The sequence below is a fragment of the Ovis aries genome, chromosome 1 (assembly GCF_016772045.2).
Source record: "Ovis aries strain OAR_USU_Benz2616 breed Rambouillet chromosome 1, ARS-UI_Ramb_v3.0, whole genome shotgun sequence".
NCBI classification, from domain to species: domain Eukaryota; kingdom Metazoa; phylum Chordata; class Mammalia; order Artiodactyla; family Bovidae; genus Ovis; species Ovis aries.
The window spans coordinates 24,604,242-24,625,373 of record NC_056054.1 but is presented as its reverse complement, the minus strand read 5'-3'; the positions used below and the strand labels follow the sequence as shown (position 1 = coordinate 24,625,373).

Genomic DNA, 21,132 nt, shown 5'->3' with positions numbered 1-21,132 from the left:
CAGAGTCCAGATGGACTGTACCAGAAGCCAATTCAGCGTTAATAACTACCTACTCCGCGCAGTGGAGAAGCCTTACGTGGCACAATGGGCTAGGAAACAGCAGCCGGCTGAAACAGCAAATAAAAAAAGACAACCAAATTTTCCAAAAGCACCGAAAGGAAGGAACAGAAATGGAAGCATGAATTGTATTTCCTTGACTTCAGTGTGAAGGAAAAAAAAGAAAGAAGAAAGAAAGAAAGAAAAAACAAAAAGGAATCCTTCATAAACACACAGGAAAAAATGAAGAGGGGGGAAAAAAACAGATGCTGCCCAGAAAAAAGTGACAAAATATTACCTCATTATTTAACAAAGCAGCATTAAGCGTCCTGCTGATTTCAAACATCTTGCCACAGATTTTGTTTTAAGAGAAACAGATAGAATCCTTTGCAAAGCACTCCGTCTGCAAAGGGTTCTTCAATTTTCTTGCGTGCCACGGAACAGTCAATATATTATTTCCCTAGAGTTCACACATTAAAACCTCTAGTCAGTGAGCTGAATTTTCCCCTTATCTCACACACAGTAGACTCCTGTTATATGTACTGCTCTCTTTGCAAGAGCAGCCTGCCCCAAACATGGCTGGTGTTTAAACTACTCTTTAAAGTAACAGTTCACTGTATAACCACCAGGTGGGTAGAGTGCACAGATTCAAATGAACCATCTTAAAAGATTGTTTTGTGTTTTTTTTTCCCTTGGAATAGCTCTTGGTGTAGGATGTAACATGAGAAACGCCAGCATCCTAAGAGGCATCTGTCTTGTATCTCTCTCTGTGTCTTGTCAAAATAAACAAATAAAATTCCCTCTCCTGACTTAATAGTGAGGAAACAAAACACCACCACCCATTCTAATAAGAACTGTGAAGAATGAAACACAAACAAGCTTTGTTTCATTGAGCAAAGGATGAAAAAGGAAAATCCAATCAATGTAGAGCAAGGGGGAAACCCAAAATCTTCATGGAGATACTTTGAAAGAAATATTGACCCATGATAAAACCCAATTTGAAAGTGTGCATATGAGCGAAGCACACACAAGATGGAGGCAAGAGTTTAAGGGTGTTAACTTTTTCCAGAGTAATATTTGCTATGATCTTTCATGATAGGAAATAACCACAAGCTTGAAAGATATTGGAAACAAACAAACAAAAACCTAAGCCTTGAGTATCTCTTTTTAGAACACAATTATACAGATAGTTATTAACAATCACAAGGGCAAACTAATCACATATATATCCCCAGTGCTGCTCCTTTTCCCTAGGATCCACCTTGAAATGGAACAATTCTGTCGTGTACGATTTTGTCTGTGTAGTTAAACTTGGCATCTCCTTTGTACAATTCTATCCCAATTAATCTGCTACTCTGCCAGGAATAAATAGAATGTCTCAAGTTGAAAGCTCCAAGTGATGGAGGGATGATGTTAAAAGGATAAAGAACCACCTGACAAAAATAAATCTCATCACTTATATCATTATATGGTTTGTTTTTAAGGAGGATTTTATTACTCACAGAGCAAGAAAGCACCATCCTATGTTCCCTCATATCTAAAAGAGAAACCAACACACACAGATACCTGGAATTTTGTTTTCTTGGCTGGACAAAATTAAAGCCCTGAAACTTCCACATCCTCTTGCAAACACGGATGTTAACACTAGTATTTTTCCAGCCCATCCAGATAACATTTAGCCACATCCAACCGTAACTGTCTTTTTCATCTTTAAGTCAAATCTGCATCCCTTAATACCATTTAACCTCCTCGCATATATTAAGTTTCAAATGACAATTTTTAACTGGGGAGTGAGAAGGAGGAGTTGCTCTCATCAAATTCTGGTTGTATGAAATAAGCTAATTTGTACACCCACCATATGTCTTAAACACTAATTTAAAAATGTCACTTTCTTCAAACATTAAAATGTAATCAGCCTAGTAAATAAAATATTCTCGAGTTTTCTTGCCTTGGTGATAATTTAAAGAGTGTTTATCTCAAGGTAACCTCTCTATTTTGATTACCAAGGAAGGCTTTTGATTTAGAAAGGGAAAAAAGGAGATATTGGGGGATGGGGGAGTGAGAAGAGAAAACCACAACTGTACGTAGCTGCACAAAGGAAAATAAGATGAAGTGGGTTTTTAAGGACCCATAGTCTTGTTACCCTAAGGCAAATCCAGCCAATCAATACCACCCATTGATGGTCTACCATCTGCCATGCTACCCAGCGATGTGGCTAAACAGACCTGTTCCATATGACCGTAGCCGGCTCATTTTCAGTCGATTAGAGCAGTTCCAGAGCATTCACGTGCAATAGCACACAACTCCAAGTCAGACTGAGCCTCTCTCTTCACACCAGTCCCTCCGAGCACAGCTGCAGACCTTTCCCTCCTGTTCCGGGTGTCTGGATTACCTCTTCTTGCCCCTCAATTGAATTAGCAAAATGGGGTGGAAAGGTAGAGTGAACAGACACATAACCACACACACACACACACACACACACACACACACACACACACACACACAGAGGTAATTGCCAGCCCTTCTTTGCTGTCATGCAGAATTCAGGAATTCCTTGTGCTCTGGTCTAATATGATTATGGCACATCATTTAAATAGCATCATCAGTGACTATGACCTGACATTTTCCTGTGGTTCAATTTCTTTTTATCCTCTCTCTCTTCCTCTGAAAAATAAACCTGAGCTGCTGGCATTTCTTCTTTTAGGGAAAATACACTCAGTATGCCCAGACAATGGCATATTATATTTAAGGGCTTTTGATAAAATTTAAAGCCTAATTTTCCTTTGATAAATTGTGGTGTTGGTTTTGTCTAGTTTTTTTTTTTTCTTGTAGAAACAATAAGTCAAATTTTATAAGAAAATGCAAACATACCATAGAGGAAAGAAGAACCTGCCAGAATGACACAGAGTCTATCAGTATGATCAGGAACTCACTGTTGATGTCCTACTAGAGATATTAATATATGACCTGACTGTGTGATGCCTTTCTCTTTCCTAAGTAGTTTTATCTACTATGGATTGTGGGAAATAGCTGTAAGAATGCTACTGTGTGAGAAATATGACAAATGGATGTCTAGTCCACTTAAATGGCCAAGAGTTCACCTAGGCAGGGAAACTAACTTAAGGGTAGATACACGCTTGATCTCTCTGCTTTCTTACCATACTCAGAAGCCTATGCTAGAATAGCAGCTGAAAGCAGAGGCTTCTTTCCAGAAACAATGCATGATTTTTCAAATGTGCCTCTGACCACACTCTTAAATAATCAGGGTGTCTTTCTAGGAAAGAAAATTAAAAAAACAAAAAAATTGCCTTACTTACAAAATTCTAAAAAAATGGTAAATACACATTTATCCAAGAAATCTAATTTAGGGGTGTTCCTGACTGGACTTTTCACTGATATATTCTTCATCATCACTTAAGAGAACTCAGAAGGGCCAATATGCAAACACACAGAGATTTCTGAAGACCCCTGTATTAAGGGATTTGAGGCTTTTTCATTTCAGTTCACATGAACTGTACTAAAAATAAAAAACAAAGAAAAAAACCCTTAGTATAGATATAAATATTCACAAAAGGATATAGTGTTTAACTAGATTAATACAATATTGAAAATAATTCAATGTAGGGCCTTTTAAAACTCTAGACTCATTTATAATTCTGTAACTACAAATAAAAACAAATAGGTATACTATAAAAGACAAGGTGGTGATTTGGGGAAGAAGGAGGGAGAGGAGAAGTAGAAGGAAGAGGGAAAGATGAAGGTAAAGGGGAGTAGAGGGGAGGGAAGAGAAGAAGAAAGAAAGAAACAGTAGGGCTTAAAAAGTGTGAATAAACACTGCTGATTTACCAGGAGTCTACCATATATCAGACACTGTCTGATATGCACAATCTCATTCAACATCACCGTAGTGACAATTTTTATAGCTAAGAATTCTAGAAGATGTTTTCCTCATCTAAAAAAGTAAGAGCTCCCCTCCACAATCACAGAAAAATATACATAGTATACACATACTGAATGAATGAGGAAGATGGGCACAGACTAAAAGAGAAAGGAAAAGGAAGATGGAAGGCATGTTTGACTTTTTTCTCAATTAAAAATGTCCAAAAGGTTTTTTTGCAATGTGCTTCTAACTAGGCATGCCCACAAATGTATCTCATTTAATCCTTCAGTATGACCAGGCTGTAAATTTGTAGTGAGAGACAAATAAAGAATTAAAGCTACAAAGCACAAAATCTAAGCAGGCACAACTGAGTTCAAAGCCCTGTCCCCAACTTCCTCTTCCAAAACTGGCAAAACCTCTTACATAGAGTATTTGCTCAGCAAACACTGAATCAGCTTCTTTGTTCTCAGCCCCTTACAGTACAGAGTTTGGCTCCAGACGGCACTCCAGTCATAGGGAATGAATGAAGATCAATAGTTGCACTCATCACCTCAAATACTATCCCACAGCCTATTACTTTTGATTCGTTAGGGGTTGATGAACATCTTGATGCTTCCCAGGTGGCTCAGTGGTAAAGAATCTGCCTGTTGATGCTGGAGACATCAGTTTGACCCCTTGGTCGGGAAGATCCCTGGAGTAGGAAATGGCCACCCACTTCCATATTCTTGCCTGGAAAATCCCATGGACAGAGGAGTCTGGCAGGCTGCAGTCCATGGTGTTGCAAAGAGTCAAACTCAGCTGAGTGCCTGAGCATGCCCGCATGCACAAAAACCTTCTCAGGAGGAAATCATATGCTAGGCTCCTTAAACTTTAATAGCCTCATCTGTAAAAATGGGTAAAATAATACTTCCATTAAAGTTTGTTTCCAGAATTAAGTAGATAGAGGCTTGGTGGAGGCAGCACTCTAAATGGTAGTTATTATTATTAACATGGAGAATACAGAAAAACTGAATGAATTAGTACCTGGCTACAAGATAAGGCAATCTTGTTGAAGAAAATACAATGCAAATTTTCTCAAAATAATTAGAGAATAAAAAGACAATAATAACTAAGAAAGGCTGAACTGTCTGTTCCAATTCTAATGAAAAATTTCTGCTGCAGATAAACATTTACTTGGTCCTGTGGGTGAAGTTCAGTGCTAAATTCTTAGCATAAAGAATAAAAAGAAATACAAGTCACAATGTGCACCAAGGAGCTTACAGTCTGGCTGGGAAAGGAGCTTCATTTTATGCATAAATCCTAATAGTATAAGGAAGAATGTAAAGAAAACAGTATCTAAATGAAATACTGAAGGGCAGTCAATGGTGAGGATATCATCTGGAGTGATGAGGGGAGGCTTCATGAGAGAAGCTAGAACTGAAGGTAGGCTTAAAGAATGACAGGGTTTGTTCTGGAGAGTGGAGAGTATTTCATATAGGTACATAGCTTGAAAAGGAAGACAGGAAGGAGATATTGGCAGTCAGCTCATTCTAGTTAGACCCCTTTTGAGATCTCCTCTGAATCCATACCTTGGCTAACTGATGTGAACAGCTGACTCACTTGAAAAGACCCTGATGCTGGGAAAGATTGAGGGCAGGAGGAGAAGGGGATGACAGAGGATGAGATGGTTGGATGGCATTACTGACTCAATGGACGTGAGTTTGGGTAAACTCTGGGAGTTGGTGACGGACAGGGAGGCCAACTGCGGTTCATGGGGTCACAAAGAGTTGGACACAACTGAGCGACTGAACTGAACTGAACTGAACTGAATCCATTCCATTTTTTAAAAGTTGTAAATAGAGGAAAATTATGACATGATGACTGTGGGAAAGACAACCTCTTATTCAGTAAGCACTTACACGAAAAAAAAAAAAAAAAACCCAAAACAAGAATTAGCATTTATTAAGCATCTAGAAAGTGAAGAGGAACTAAAAAGCCTCTTGGTGAAAGTGAAAGAGGAGAGTGAAAAAGTTGGCTTAAAACTCAACATTCAGAAAATGAAGATCATGGCATCTGGTCCCATAGCTTCATGGGAAATAGATGGGGAAACAGTGGAAACAGAGGCTGACTTTAATTTTTTGGGCTCCAAAATCATTGCAGATGGTGACTGCAGCCATGAAATTAAAAGACGCTTACTCCTTAGAAGGAAAGTTATGACCAACCTAGATAGCATGTTGAAAAGCAGAGACATTACTTTGCCAACAAAGGTCCATCTGGTCAAGGCTATGGTTTTTCCAGTGGTCATGTATGAATGTGAGAGTTGGACTGTGAAGAAGGCTGAGCACCGAAGAACTGATGCTTTTGAGCTGTGGTGTTGGAGAAGATTCTTGAGAGTCCCTTGGACTGCAAGGAGATCCAACCAGTCCATTCTGAAGATCAGCCCTGGGATTTCTTTGCAAGGAATGATGCTAAAGCTGAAACTCCAGTACTTTGGCCACCTCATGCAGACAGTTGACTCATTGGAAAAGACTTTGATGCTGGGAGGGATTGGGGGCAGGAGGAGAAGGGGATGACAGAGGATGAGATGGCTGGATGGCATCCCTGACTCAATGGATGTGAGTCTGAGTGAACTCCAGGAGTTGGTGATGGACAGGGAGGCCTGGCATACTGCGATTCATGGGGTTGCAAAGAGTCGGACACAACTGAGCAACTGAACTGAACTGAACTGTGTGTCAAACATTGCATTAGGTGCTTTGCTTATAAATCCCAGTTAATCTCACAACTCTGAGGTTAAAAATAAGAAAATGAAAGATTAGAGAATTTAAGTGATTTGCACAAGATCACACAGCTAGAAAGATGCAAATTTAGGTTTCAAGCTTAAATATGTTTAACCTCAGTCCACACGTTTTTTGCTATAAGTTCTACCTTATATAGAAAAGTGTACATTGAAAAAATTTAAATCTTATTCACTGTTACTCTATAATCAGAAACTAACATTAAGAATAATACTGTTGATATGTGCTGACATCTAAAACAATAGCAATAATTAAAATAACCCAACCACCTAACTTACACCTGTAATTTTAGTATTCTGCCACCAGGTGGTGATAGAATCCTGGTCCTTGAGAATTACAAGGGCATGTTTTTGCCTGCTATTATTTTGTGTGTGTTCTAGTCCCTCCTCCATCTCTGAAAGTAAAGGTAAGAGTGCCTGATCTTCAGATAGAATTGTCAACTAAATCCCCAAGAGGTTAAATTTTCCAAATATTTTCAAAATTTTATTTATCAAAAACTCAACTGTGAGCATAATTCCGAACTTCAACAATTTTCAAACAATTCTATTACAGATTGTATTCGATGAATTCTAGTTCTTTGTTACTCTCACACTGTACGGTGAGCTTGAAGGGTAGAAATTGTATGTTATTTCCCTTACAACCCCAGTATGTAGAATATCAGTAGAACATAATGGGCACACAATAAAGAACATAAGTAATTAATTCCAAATATTTTAGAAGAACTTTTGAACCAAATGTTTAGGGCACAATGGTTTGGCGCTTCATTCATTGATACATAATTTTCTTTTTTCAAACCACTCTTACAGCTTGCTGGCTTATTGTAAAAAGCCCTTTGTTGAGGTTGGTCATCAGCAGAAGCATTTCTGTCAGTGGTCAAGCACTTCCTTTTGCCTTAGCCAGGGACAGTCTACATTCATTACAAGCCCTACCCTACTCAGCATCCTAGTTTGCCTTTTCAACCCTCTTATGCCTAGGAAGGCCAAGTCCTTTCTCTATGAAAAGTGAAGAAAAAATGTGAAAAATAAGAAGCATGCTACATAACTGTCAGAAAGAGGCAACTGTCCACTTGACCCTTTTTAGTTCTTTCCCTCTCTCACTCTGAAGCTGGGGGAATGATTTAACTACTTTTAGGCAGAGGAGTAAAGTTATACATTAGTGCTGAGTAGCTCATTTCCCTTAGCAACACCTTAGCAACAGCAGATTCAAGTTCAAAATACCTCCTTGAAAATGATCACACCTTTAACGAGGATGAGTATTTTTTTTAATATAAGATTTTTGAACAGAAGTTTTAACATTGTAACCCCCAAAGCCTTGTAGGTTACAAATACTGATTTCATGCTAACCTCGCTCTATGATATTATGAAATTATCTAACATTATGCTCTAGGTAACCATAATAATGTTGAGCTCCTGTGAAATTTCAGCTTCTGGAGAAGCCCTGGTCCTACTCTAACATTATTCACAAATATATAACTTTTATCAAGTCACCATCAATTCTAGGTTATTACAGAAATTATACTTAAGTTCTTTTAAAAGGATTATTGTTACTGATCTCACTATTCAGTCTGTTCCCTTATTGAGAAGAGTGAATAACTAAAATCACAGTTTTAAACCCTACATCAAGGTTTTACAAACTATGTTACATATAACCTAAGCTTCTGTGGACAGTTTAAAGAAAAATATAAAAAAGAATTCCAATTTTACCCCAAACTGGTACTTACTGTTATTTAATACCATTTAATACCTACCTTGGGCTTCCCTAGTAGGTGGCTCAGACAGTAAAGAATCCACCTGCAATGCGGGAGACCTGAGTTCAATCCCTGGGTTAGGAAGATCCTTGGTGGAGGGCATAGCAACCCACTCCAGTATTCTTACCTGAAGAATCCCCATGGACAGAGGAGCCTCGTGGCTGTGGTCCATGGTGTTGCAAAGAGTCGGAGACGACTGAGTGACTAAGAACAATACCTACCTTGCCTACTTTATTAGCCATAAAATGGATCATGGGATAATCAATTAATCATCCCATTTGATTATTTTTACATTGCCAATAAAATGAAAATGCTTGAAGGTTTTGCTAGCCTTCAAAACCCCAGGAATATAAACTGTGTGTGTCGTATATGCCACGTATATTATTAAAACTTCTTTTTCAAGAATTTTGAAACTCTTTTGTCATCTTAAAGATTTCACAATTCAGATACAAACTCCTGCCTGAAATTTGTTCTTTACTGTCTATTAGTATATGGGTACCTTGGGGTACAAGAAAACAAAATGCACAAAGGCGGTGACTTCAATGGAATTCTTCACTGTAAAAATTTATTATCAAGTCCACACAATCTGTGTGTGTCAATTACAAAATACAAATAAGTAAGAGACAGATTCTCCCCACATATCTTTTCAGTTGGTATCAGTATATAGCCAAATTGCACCATCCAACTGGCAAGAAGTTTTACACATAGCCATGTGTAAGAGTATTACTGAAGAACATGCCTGGAACAATGGCCCTCATGCACAATAGGTGTTAAATGTGTGTTCTTGAAAGTAAGATCCATTTTAAATTGCAAGGGAACAGAGAGGAGTCAGGAGATCTCAAGCTCAGCTCCATCTATCCTAATAATTCTAGACTTTGGGCAAATCACTTGTTCTCTTTGGGCCAGAATGTTTTTGAGTAAAGAAGAAGTGAAAGATGCCAGCTCTAATATGTTAAGGTCTATATATAAATAGTTTTTAATTAGCAAACAAAATTTTCGGTAAGGCTAACTCTGATTTTTCAACTGATGTTACAGTATAAGAATGCTGGCTAAAGGGAAATCAAGTTTTTGAAGGAGATTTTAAAAACTGCCCCAAATGAAGAGCCAGATTAGTACCATGTTCCTCTAATACATAGTTTGGCCATTAGAGTTATTTTAATAAACTACAGAACTGTAGATGGTAGGTTAAAATTAAAAATTTGACTAGCATCTTGATTTAAGTTCAAAGATACTCTTGGTGTCATCATACTTAAAATGAGGACAACAATCTGAGGTTGTGAAGATTAAATGAGATAATGGATGTAAGTAAGGCATGTATTACATGGGGTTTATGATATACTGTTAAGTACTCAAAATGTTAACTATTTTTTATATTAGGTTGAACATATGAAATTGTTTTTCTAGGTCAAAAGCAGTCAAATCCTGTCAAGTTCATATGATTCAATCTGTGTTCTGTGACTTTTTAACCTGAAAAACCTTCATGATCCTCACTGCCTATATCAAATACAATTATGCAGTATGAGGTTCAAAACTCCTTATAATCTGACCTTCATTTAAGCTTTCTGACTTCTCTGGGAAATTCCCTTCCATATATATCGCTCTAAGCTGGCTACTCTAATCTCCTACATCACTTGGCCTTTCTATCCCATGCTTTTTCCCCCTGCTTTCATTCCTTTTGGTATGACTTCTCTCCTGCGAAAGAATCATACCCATCCTTCAAGGCTGCAGCCTCACCAGGCAAAATTAGCTGCTTCATTATCTGAGCTTTCATAGCTGCTTGTTCTTCCTACCTCCACAGAATTCATGCCAGAGAATTACCACGGTTGTTTACAGGTCTGTCTCCTGGAGATGTTTTCAAGGTACTCCAGGGCAAGGATTGTTCTTATCTGTCTTTGTTTCCCTCCAGCTGAGCACAGTGGCTGTCTCATAGTTGGCACTCTAAATATTTGTTAAAGTAAAATGAATATATTCACATGGCAGGTGAAGATATGGCCTCTCAGAAATAAATGATAAATAGATGAATCTCAAAGACTGTTCTAAAAAAATTAACTTTTGGAATTTACCCTTGCACAAAATAATTTTTTCTGAAGTGAGAAATCTCTGCTAAAGAATGATCTTTTCCCCTCTAATAAATGTTCAAGTGACTAAAATCAGCAACTCTATAAAGTAGAAGTCTTTCTTTAGAATAAACCCATGAGCTGAAGCCATGAGCTTTCAACAGAGACATTATCTTATTGCTAGAGAGGGAGATGCTCTGGCTGCAACCTTATTTAATGAGTATAATGGGAAGGTTTGCACACTGAAATGGTGCTTGTATGGCTGGAGAGGTCTTCAATCACAGAGAACTCCAATAAGGCCTGGATGATGTAGAAAGTATGGAAAAGAGGAAAGTGCTGCTGATGTTACAGCTTGGAGTGTAAGTTCATCACCTGCTCACATTCCCATGCTCTAAACAACCACCATCATCTTTAACTGAAAGATGATGCTGTGAAAGTGCTGCACTCAACTTGCCAGCAAATTTGGAAAACTCAGCAGTGGCCACAGGACTGGAAAAGGTCAGTTTTCATTCCAATCCCAAGGAAAGGAAATGCAAAAGAATGCTCAAACTACCACACAATTGCACTCATCTCACACGCTAGTAAAGTAATGCTCAAAATTCTCCAAGCCAGGCTTCAGCAATACATGAACCGTGAACTCCCTGATGTTCAAGCTGGTTTTAGAAAAGGCAGAGGAACCAGAGATCAAGTTGCCAACATCCGCTGGATAATGGAAAAAGCAAGAGAGTTCCAGAAAAACATCTATTTCTGCTTTATTGACTATGCCAAAGCCTTTGACTGTGTGGATCACAATAAACTGTGGAAAATTCTGAAAGAGATGGGAATACCAGACCACCTAACCTGCCTCTTGAGAAATCTGTATGCAGGTCAGGAAGCAACAGTTAGAACTGGACATGGAACAACAGACTGGTTCCAAATAGGAAAAGGAGTATGTCAAGGCTGTATATTGTCACCCTGCTTATTTAACTTCTATGCAGAGTACATCACGAGAAACGCTGGACTGGAAGAAACACAAGCTGGAATCAAGATTTCTGGGAGAAATATCAATAACCTCAAATATGCAGATGACACCACCCATAAGGGTGAAAGAAAGTGAAGAGGAGCTAAAAAGCCTCTTGATGAAATTGAAAGAGGAGAGTGAAAAAGTTGCCTTAAAGCTCAACATTCAGAAAACGAAGATCATGGCATCTGGTCCCATCACTTCATGGCAAATAGATGGGGAAACAGTGGAAACAGTGTCAGACTTTATACCTTGGGCTCCAAAATCACTGCAGATGGTGACTGCAGCCATGAAATTAAAAGACGCTTACTCCTTGGAAGAAACGTTATGACCAACCTAGATAGTATATTCAAAAGCAGAGACATTACTTTGCTGACTAAGGTCCATCTAGTCAAGGCTATGGTTTTTCCTGTGGTCATGTATGGATGTGAGAGTTGGATTGTGAAGAAGGCTGAGTGCCGAAGAACTGATGCTTTTGAGCTGTGGTGTTGGAGAAGACTCTTGAGAGTCCCTTGGACTACAAGGAGATCCAACCAGTCCATTCTGAAGGAGATCATCCTTGGGATTTCTTTGGAAGGAATGATGCTAAAGCTGAAACTTCAGTACTTTGGCCACCTCATGCGAAGAGTTGACTCATTGGAAAAGACTCTGATGCTGGGAGGGATTGAGGGCAGGAGGAGAAGGGGACGACAGAGGATGAGATGGCTGGATGGCATCACGGACTCGATGGATGTGAGTCTGAGTGAACTCCGGGAGATGGTGATGAACGGGGAGGCCTGGTGTGCTGCGATTCATGGGGTTGCAAAAAGTTGGACACGACTGAGCGACTGAACTGAACTGAACTGAACTGAAACAACCACAAGTCTGCAAAAACTCTAGGAAATTCAAGTGCTTAGGAGAATTAATAGTGTACTCTAAATATCATGTAACTAATATAACTACCTATATGGGCAGTAACATTAATTAATGTTTAATATGCATATGAACATGTGTGTAAAGTTAAATCATTCTATACAGTTGGATAGGTATATAGTTAGTTTAAAAGGAGAGTAGATAGCTCCGTACTATAGGACTACTATGCTATTTCTAGCTGGTTTGTAACTCCAGAGGATTTGCTTTCAAACTTTTTTCCAGCAAGTGAATTTTTCAAAGTAAAATCTTAGGAAAATCTCTAAGATATAAACAAGTAAAATGGTGCAGGTCTCCTGGTGGGAAGATTGGGCCCCGTTAAATATCTACTCTGCCCCCATGTACTTCCTGGGCACTCTGAGGAACTCAGAAACCAGTGAGGAAACCAACCTAGTCTAGTCTAAATGATAATATTGTGGGTAAAAGCTGAATTGAGGGTCAGAAGACTTGGGTTCTAGCACCAAAGCTACCACCCTTAGGCCCAAGTTTCCTTATCTATTACATCTAATTTAAAGCATTTGGTAATTGTCATGTAGGGATGTGAGAGCTGTACCATAAAGAAAGCTGAGTGCCAAATAACTGATGCTTTTGAAATATAGTGCTGGAGAAGACTCTTGAGAGTCCCTTGGAGAGCAAGAATATCAAATCAGTCAATCCTAAAGGAAATCAATCCTGAATATTCATTGGAAGGACTGATGCTAAGGTTGAAGCTCCAATACTTTGGCCACCTGATGTGAAGAGCTGACTCACTGGAAGAGACCCTGATGCTGGGAAAGATTGAAGGCAGGAGGAGAAGGGGACAACAGAGGATGAGATGGTTGAAAGGCATTACCGACTCAGTAGATATGGGTTTGAACTCCAGGAGATAGTAAAGGAAGACAGGGAAGACAGGGAAGGAAGACAGGGAAGCCTGGTGTGCTGTAGTCCACAGAGTCACAAAGAGCTGGACATGACTTAGCTACTGAACAACAATTGTTACCTGAGACTCCAAATGGCAAGTCTCAGCTTCTGAAGCTCCCCAACCAAGCAGGGTAATAGTGCTTACTCCTCTTATACTTTCTACCTACCTTATAGCTTCACAATTAACCCCCTTTCATTATTTACTTACAGAAATACAAGCTTCAACAATTAATAGCAAAGACAACACAGGTTTTACAAGAACCCAGAGGAGGCTTGGAAAATAAAAATGGTGTCTCTATCTTATCCTTTAAGATATACCTCTTTTTGCTGAAAAAAGCTGTCTGTAGGTTTCCTGAGAGTCCTGGGACTTCCCTGGTGATTCAGTGGCTAAGACTCCATGCTCCCAGTGGAGGGGGCCTGGGTTTGATCCCTTGTCAGGGAACTAGAGCCCATCTGCTTCAAGAAAGAGTTTGCTGGTCACAACTAAAGATCCCATGTGCTGCAACCAAGACCTAGTGCAGCCAAATAAAAAACCAATACAATATTGTAAAGTAAAATAAAGTAAAAATAAAAATTAAAAAAAAATTGAGAAAAAAAATTTCCTAAGAATCCTGCCAACTGCTTGGTTGTGTAGATTATATTTCCTTAATTTTTCTTACACCCAATGCTACTGTCATTGTTCAAGTCTTTGCATCTCTTTCCTGGATTATTATCTTCAATATATTCTTACCTCCAGTTTTGACTGAATCCCACTTACCAACCATAGTGACCTTTCTAAAATTTTAGTCTAACTACATTGCTTCCCTGATTAACCTCAATGTCTACCTCCTCTTCTACTGAGATTTTCAATGAATGGTCTATGAAGGAGTACCCAACAGACCTATAACAGACTTCAGAAATTATAAGCCATTGTTTCATGCCACAAAGATAGGTAAGTTCATAGTCTTTTTTTTGCATGTCTGTTTCTCTTATTAGGCTTAAGCTCCTTAAGGGTAGGATCATATCCGATTCATAATCAAATGGTTGAATGAATTGAAAAATGCAACCTTCCTTAAGCAAAGCTTCCAAATAGATGTTTTTCTCATTTTTAAGCTATATAAAGCTATAGGTAGCTCTGTTTTATTTGCAAAGCGCTTTCACATAAAAACTTCTATCTGTTGGGCATAAATGCTCAATAAGTAATATGCCAGGCACCAGTCTTAGCTCTTTACATGCACTAACTCACTTAATATCACAATAATCCTATAAGGTAGGTTCTATTACTATTATCCCTGCATTGACAGATGAGGGCAATTAAGGAAGAGAGAGTTAAATATGTATACACTGATTCATTATAATCATTCAACAAACATTTTCTGAGTATTTATTGTGATATTCTCACAACCAACCATGAGAAAGACAGGATATAAGCAATCATCACTTTGAAATAAGGGCCAAGGAGAAACCATATCTTGGTTGTCCTTGGAGATTCTTGGAGTATTCAGAATAGAATCACATTCAATCAATATCTGTTAAATAGGTGTTGAATTAGTGCCCCTGAAATCTGGTGGTGGGATTTTCTACATCAACCACTTTCCCAGACTGATGCTTGAGAGAAGGAACCCTTCCTTCTCTTGATCAAACTCAGATACATTTGAGAGTCCAAGGAGGCTTTGTTAATAACTATGCTTAGACAACAGGCATAAATCAGCACTGTCCAAGGCAAATCAGGTTACATGGTCACATTAGCTAAAACCAGCTTAATCTGATACCTACTTATGATGTTGACAAAGTCCCTGGTGAATATGTGCTGGTTATGGTCAACCTTGCTAAGACACAGCACAGCAATATGTGAGGAGCATGTGGTCAAAAACAACAACAAGAAAAGAAAAGCCATTATCCAGAAAGCCCACTCACAGTCACACTCTACAGGAACACTCTCTGGAATTACATTCAAAGAAACAACATTTAGGTAAATAAAAATGTATACTTGCATATGTATCATTGTACAAGCTATTCTCTCTGCCTGGATCACAATCTCCCTGCTTCTTCTGCTTGGTGAACACATACTCACCCCTCAATACCAAGTCCAAGTATTAATTCCCCAGAGCACCTACTATGTGCCAGACACTAGGAATTCAACATTAAACAAGGCACACAAATCCCTTGCCTTGAGAGATTATATCAGACTAGGAGCAGACAGCAAACCTTCCCAATTTCCCCCAGGCAGAATTAACCGTTCCCTTTTTGACATCTCACAGAACTTGTCCCTAAGACTATTCCATTCCTCATGGAATTGTAATGACTGCCTTTCATGTCTACCTTCCACTCAAGAGTGAGTGCTTTTCTAGGGCCAAAGCCACTCTTCAACTATGTCCTCATGACTGGCATAGTGCTGGGTTACCTGACTGAACTGAAAGCCACATGCTTCCTCTCTCATAATGTCATGCCCTATGAACATTCCCTAGAGTTAACTGCTTGATTTCTGAAGATTTACAAACCGCTAAGCAATTCCTTGGCATCCACAATATACTTTTTTTAGTTCTGGGATAGGGGATGCAGCAAGAACATAACATGGTTCAGGATCTTTGAACATTTACCATCACAATAAGGAGGTCAAGCTGACTTATGCGAATAAGGACAGAATAAGACAAGAAAGTGCACAATCAAGGACTGCTGCTGCTGGTGCTGCTAAGTTGCTTCAGTCGTGTCTGACTCTGTGCGACCCCATAGACGGCAGCCCACTAGGCTCTGCCATCCCTGGGATTCTCCAGGCAAGAACACTGGAGCGGGTTGCTGTTTCCTTCTCCAATGCACGAAAGTGAAAAGTGAAAGTGAAGTCGCTCAGACGTGTCCAACTCTTTGCGACTCCTTGGACTGCAGCCTACTAGGCTCCTCCGTCCATGGGATTTTCCAGGCAAGAGTACTGGAGTGGGCTGCCATCACCTTCTAGACTATGTGAATTGAAGTCAAAGTGTTAGTTGCTCAATCGTGTCCAACTCTTTGCAACCCCACGGACTGTAGCCCACCAGGCTCCTCTGTCCATGGAATTCTCCAGGCAAAAATACTAGAGTGGGTAGGCATTCCCTTCTCCAGAGGATCTTCAACCCAGGGATGGAACCCAGGTCTACTGCACTGCTGATAGATTCTTTACTATCTGAGACACCAGGGAAGCCTCCAGTAGGTCAGACTCAAAACATTCCCTAAGTTTAGAGAATTGAGATATCACTATGGGCCCAAGGACACCAGTGAATACAAGCATTATAGAATGTCATCCTTCACTTTTAGTCCAGCAGTGTTGCCAGGTAACCCCCAGAGTTCACTACTCCCCAAACCATCCCCAAATATGCCAGAATATCCATACATGGGCCATATTCTCTCAGTCTCTTATGCTTCTGCACACAAACTGGTGCCCTTGGTTGGGATGCCCCCAAGCCCTTAATGTGTCTGATAGTCACTGAGAGTCAGCTCAAAAGTTACCCTCTTTGTGACACCATCCCTGACCTTACCAGAAAGAACTAACCATGCTTTCACTGTGTGTCCAATCCTGCTCCTTCCTCATGTACACACCCATCATACCCTGGTGTCTTCACATACAATTGTATCTATCACTTATTTATCGACATGTGCATCTGCCCTAGGGGCTTCCTAGGTGGCTCAGTGGAAAAGAAACTGCCTGCCAAGCAGGAGATGTGGGTTTGATCCCTGGGTTGGGAAGATCCCCTGGAGAAGGAAATGGCAATCTACTCCAGTATTCTTGTCTAGAAAATCAGAGGAGCCTGGTGGGTTATAGTCCATGAGGTCGCAAAGAGTTGGACTAGACTTAGCAACTAAACAACAACCATCTCCCCTACTAAGCTGTGAACTTACTGAAGGCAAAGACCCTCATTCATCTTTGTATTTCAAACACAGTACCTACTACAGAGTTCGTGGACGGCTCGATGGATGAATGGGTCAACATATAGAGGGACCCCATTATAATGGGCTGTAACACCACCACCCCTTCCCCTCCACCCCAAAGAAAAAGCATCAGCTAAGATAACCTCATGTGGTTTAGCAAAAGAGTTTGGAAGTGTAGATAACTGAGTACTAATCTTGATTTACATCTCATAGACCTTAAACAAGTCATTTAATCTCTCTGAACCTCAAGTAGTCTTATCAATTAAATTGGAATAAATCATGAAATCCCTGGCTCATACAATAATAACCAGGAGTTTTAAATGAGAAGATAGAAGTGAAATTGCTTAGAAAAAAATATTTCAATTTAATATTACTTCATGGGTAAAAGCATCAGCCACAGTAATGTTATCTAGAGATATTTTAAACAAACACCAATACTTTTTTCCTTTCAAACTAACACATGGCTGTGCTTTTTCGAGGTCTGTTAAAAGAACAAATAGGTGACAAACCTCTGTGTTGGGAGTCTCTGGGGTGAGCTTCTTTTTCTCTTACTAGATAGGAAAAAGAGGATTTGTCCTCTTTATCAGTCTGGGACTTCAGCTCTCGAGGTCTAAACACTTTTGATGGTCTTGAACTAATTTCGGCCACCATCGACAGAATGAGAGTGGAAAAATCCCCACCATATCTGCCTTGTCAGGTGGTGGAGGAAAGAACTTTCTAAATAGCCTCATTATTGGTCCCAGCTGAATTCTGCTCCTGTTCCATGATGCCAGCAAAAGCATTTTAGTAAGATGCCACCAGCATCAGAAACAGATCCTCTTACAGCTTCCTGTAAGCGTATCTGCAATGGCAGAAGGTGGCGGGCAGCCAGGTGTGATCCCGCGTGCTAAAAACCTCCAATACGTCAAGCTGGAAGAACAATTTATGAAATGAAATTCAATGTTCTATTTCTACTCCAAGAACTCAGTTTAAGGCACCAGAAATTCAGCTAGGTAATTTGGTTCCAATTCTCTGCTGCTTTACCAAATCAGAGAATCTCACAGAGAGAAATGTCCTCTCATTTTTCTGGCTTGAAAGGCCCCCACCCACCCCAACAGCATATCCCAGACAAAGGGTCACTAGACTCTGCTTATAGAGCTTCAATGAGAGAAGGTTATTCACTTCTTTCCCAATAACTTGTCCAATTTTAGTTAGTTCTGGCCATGGGGCAAGGGCTACTATGTGTCCACCAAATTTTGTCTACTTTCCTGCCTGGCCACCCAGCTAGGCAACAGTGGGGCTGAGTAAATTGGGTTCTGGCCATTGGAATGTGGGTAGAAATAAACACTTCTAAGCCTGGTGCATAAATAACCTCTGTATGATATTTTATCTTCTCATTCTTTCCTTGCCTACTAAGTAGATGCAGAGGTACCAAGGAAAACTCCCAGATAGTAAAGGAAGGCAGAGCCACTAAATGAGAGGGGTTGGGTCCCGAATGACAGCAACACAGCCTCTTCACACCCTGTTGAACTCTGGTATGAGTAAGAAGTAACCTTGCTAAGTCTCTGAGATGTTAGGGTTGTTTGTTTATTGTAGCAAACCTTTCCTTCCATTTATTCAAATGGCAATACCACACTAAGTGTCTTAGAAGTTACTGTATCTCCACCTCCCTTAGAAGCCTTATTGGTACATTTTGTAGAGAACATTTTAGCATAGATCTGTGTACTGTGAGCTGTTGACTACACTAAAGCCTTTGACTGTGTGGATCACAACAAACTGTGGAAAATTCTTCAACAGATGGGAATGCCAGACCACCTTGGACTTCCCTGGTGGTTCAGATGGTAAAGCGTCTGTCTACAATATGGGAGACCTGGGTTCGATCCCTGGGTCAGGAAGATTCCCTGGAGAAAGAAACGGCAACCCACTCCAGTACTCTTGCCTAGAAAATCCCATGGATGGAGGAGCTTGGTGCAGGCTACTGTCCATGGGGTCGCAAAGAGTCGGGCACGACTGAGCGACTTCACTTACCTGCCTCCTAAGAAATCTGTATGCTTGTCAAAAAGCAACAGTTAGAACAGGACATGGAACAACAGACTGGCTCCAAATTGGGAAAGGAGTACGTCAAGGCTGTATTTGCCACCCTGCTTATTTAACTTATATGCAGAGTACATCATCTGAAATGCCAGGCTGCATGAATCACATCTGGAATCAAGATTGCCAGGAGAAATATCAATAACCTCAGATGTGCAGATGACACTACCCTTATGGCAGAAAACAAAGAGGAACTAAAGAACCTCTTGATGAAAGTGAAAGAGGAGAGTGAAAAAGTTGGCTTAAAGCTCAACATTCAGAAAACGAAGATCATGGCATCCGGTCCCATCACTTCATGGGAAATAGATGGGGAAACAGTGGAAACAGTGTCAGACTTTATTTTTTGGGGCTCCAAAATCACTGCAGATGGTGACTGCAGCCATGAAATTAAAAGACGCTTCCTCCTTGGAAGAAAAGTTATGACCAACCTAGGTAGCATATTCAAAAGCAGAGACATTACTTTGCCAACAAAGGTCCATTTAGTCATGGCTATGGTTTTCCCAGTGGTCATGTATGGATGTGAGAGTTGGACTATAAAGAAAGCTGAGCACTGAAGAACTGATCTTTTTGAACTGTGGTGTTGGAGAAGACTCTTGAGAGTCCCTTGGACTGCAAGGAGATCAAACCAGTCAATCCTAAATGAAATCAGTCCTGAATATTCACTGGAAGGACTGATGCTGAAGCTGAAATGCCAATACTTTGACCACCTGATGCAAAGAACTGACTCTTTAGAACAGACCCTGCTGATGCTGGAAAAGACTGAAGGCAGGAGGAGAAGGGGATGACAGAGGATGAGATGGTTGGATGGCATCACTGACTCGGTGGACACTGGTTTGAGCAAGCTCTGGGAGTTGGTGATGGACAGTGACGCCTGGCATGCTGCCGTGCATGAAGTTGCAAAGAGCTGGACAAGACTGAGCGACTGAACTGACTGACTATGAGTTCCTGATAAGTGAAAATGAGTAGTGCAGGAAGGCAGGGGAAGGGAGTATGGGAAGGAAGGAAGGGTGGGGAAGGTTAGATTTTTTTCGAGGACCAGTGTCCGTAGGCATGTGAGTTTCATTTATCCCTTATAACTATCAGACAGACCAAACTATCACCATTTTGAACAGTAGGAAAAGGAGACTCAGGCAGGTTGATGTACAGAAACTCTGACTGAGCCTGCTTGGCCTCTGCCATTTTTCACTGATCTCAGCACCAGAATCCTCCAACTGCCTCCAGTGGACAGACTTTCTTACAATCTCTACCTGCCTAATGCCCAAATATCAGTCTCAGAATCCCAATGCTGTGCTTTCCATGCTGGGACCCCAAATGCCAGGTTTTTACATGACTTTTAAAACAAACAACTGAGTCCCTTGGGCACTGAGGTTTCCCACCTGTTCTTCTGCAGGTGGCCTTAGCCAGTAGCTGCATTTTCCTGCACCTGGGTTCATCCATGCCACCCAAGGTAGCATCCACTGAAAACACACACGCACCTCTCCAGTCCATTCTAACTACAAAAAGGGTAAGAAAGAAGTTTTTAAGAAGCCAACACTTGAGAAAATGCTGAAATTCAAAGTTTAAAAGACATATATCAAAATTTGTGTTTTCTTCATTGCAATTAGAAACTATGGAAGGTTACCTAGAATCTAAAAGGTAACTTACAAGGTCACAATGTCTTATCCCTTAACTTAATTTGGCCAGTTTTTAAGAATATGCATTAGGTACCGTCCTCTCTATTCCTATTTCCTCCCCTGTTTCCTTTCCACTTTTGCAGCACTTTTCATGCTGTAATGATGGGTTTATAGGTCTTTCTTTCCCACTATGTTGAGAGCTTTGCAAGGCCACAGATCATGTCTAATTCTCCTCTTGATCCCAGTGTCTGGCAGTGGGCCAGATAA

The 21,132-nt window shown here is 40.2% G+C and overlaps 1 protein-coding gene across 4 annotated transcripts in view; it reads right to left on the bottom strand.

Annotated features, from left to right (window-relative positions):
- The window catches only part of ELAVL4 (ELAV like RNA binding protein 4), a 93,184-nt gene extending 92,552 nt beyond the window's left edge, over window positions 1-632 (bottom strand). For all 4 annotated transcript variants that reach the window (XM_060400062.1, XM_060400065.1, XM_060400067.1 and 1 more), the window contains exon 1: window positions 335-632. In XM_060400062.1, the coding sequence (XP_060256045.1) occupies window positions 335-382 (48 nt within the window). In that variant the 5' untranslated portion in view covers window positions 383-632. The remainder of the gene's footprint in view (window positions 1-334) is intronic.
- Between the last annotated feature and the right edge of the window lie 20,500 nt (window positions 633-21,132).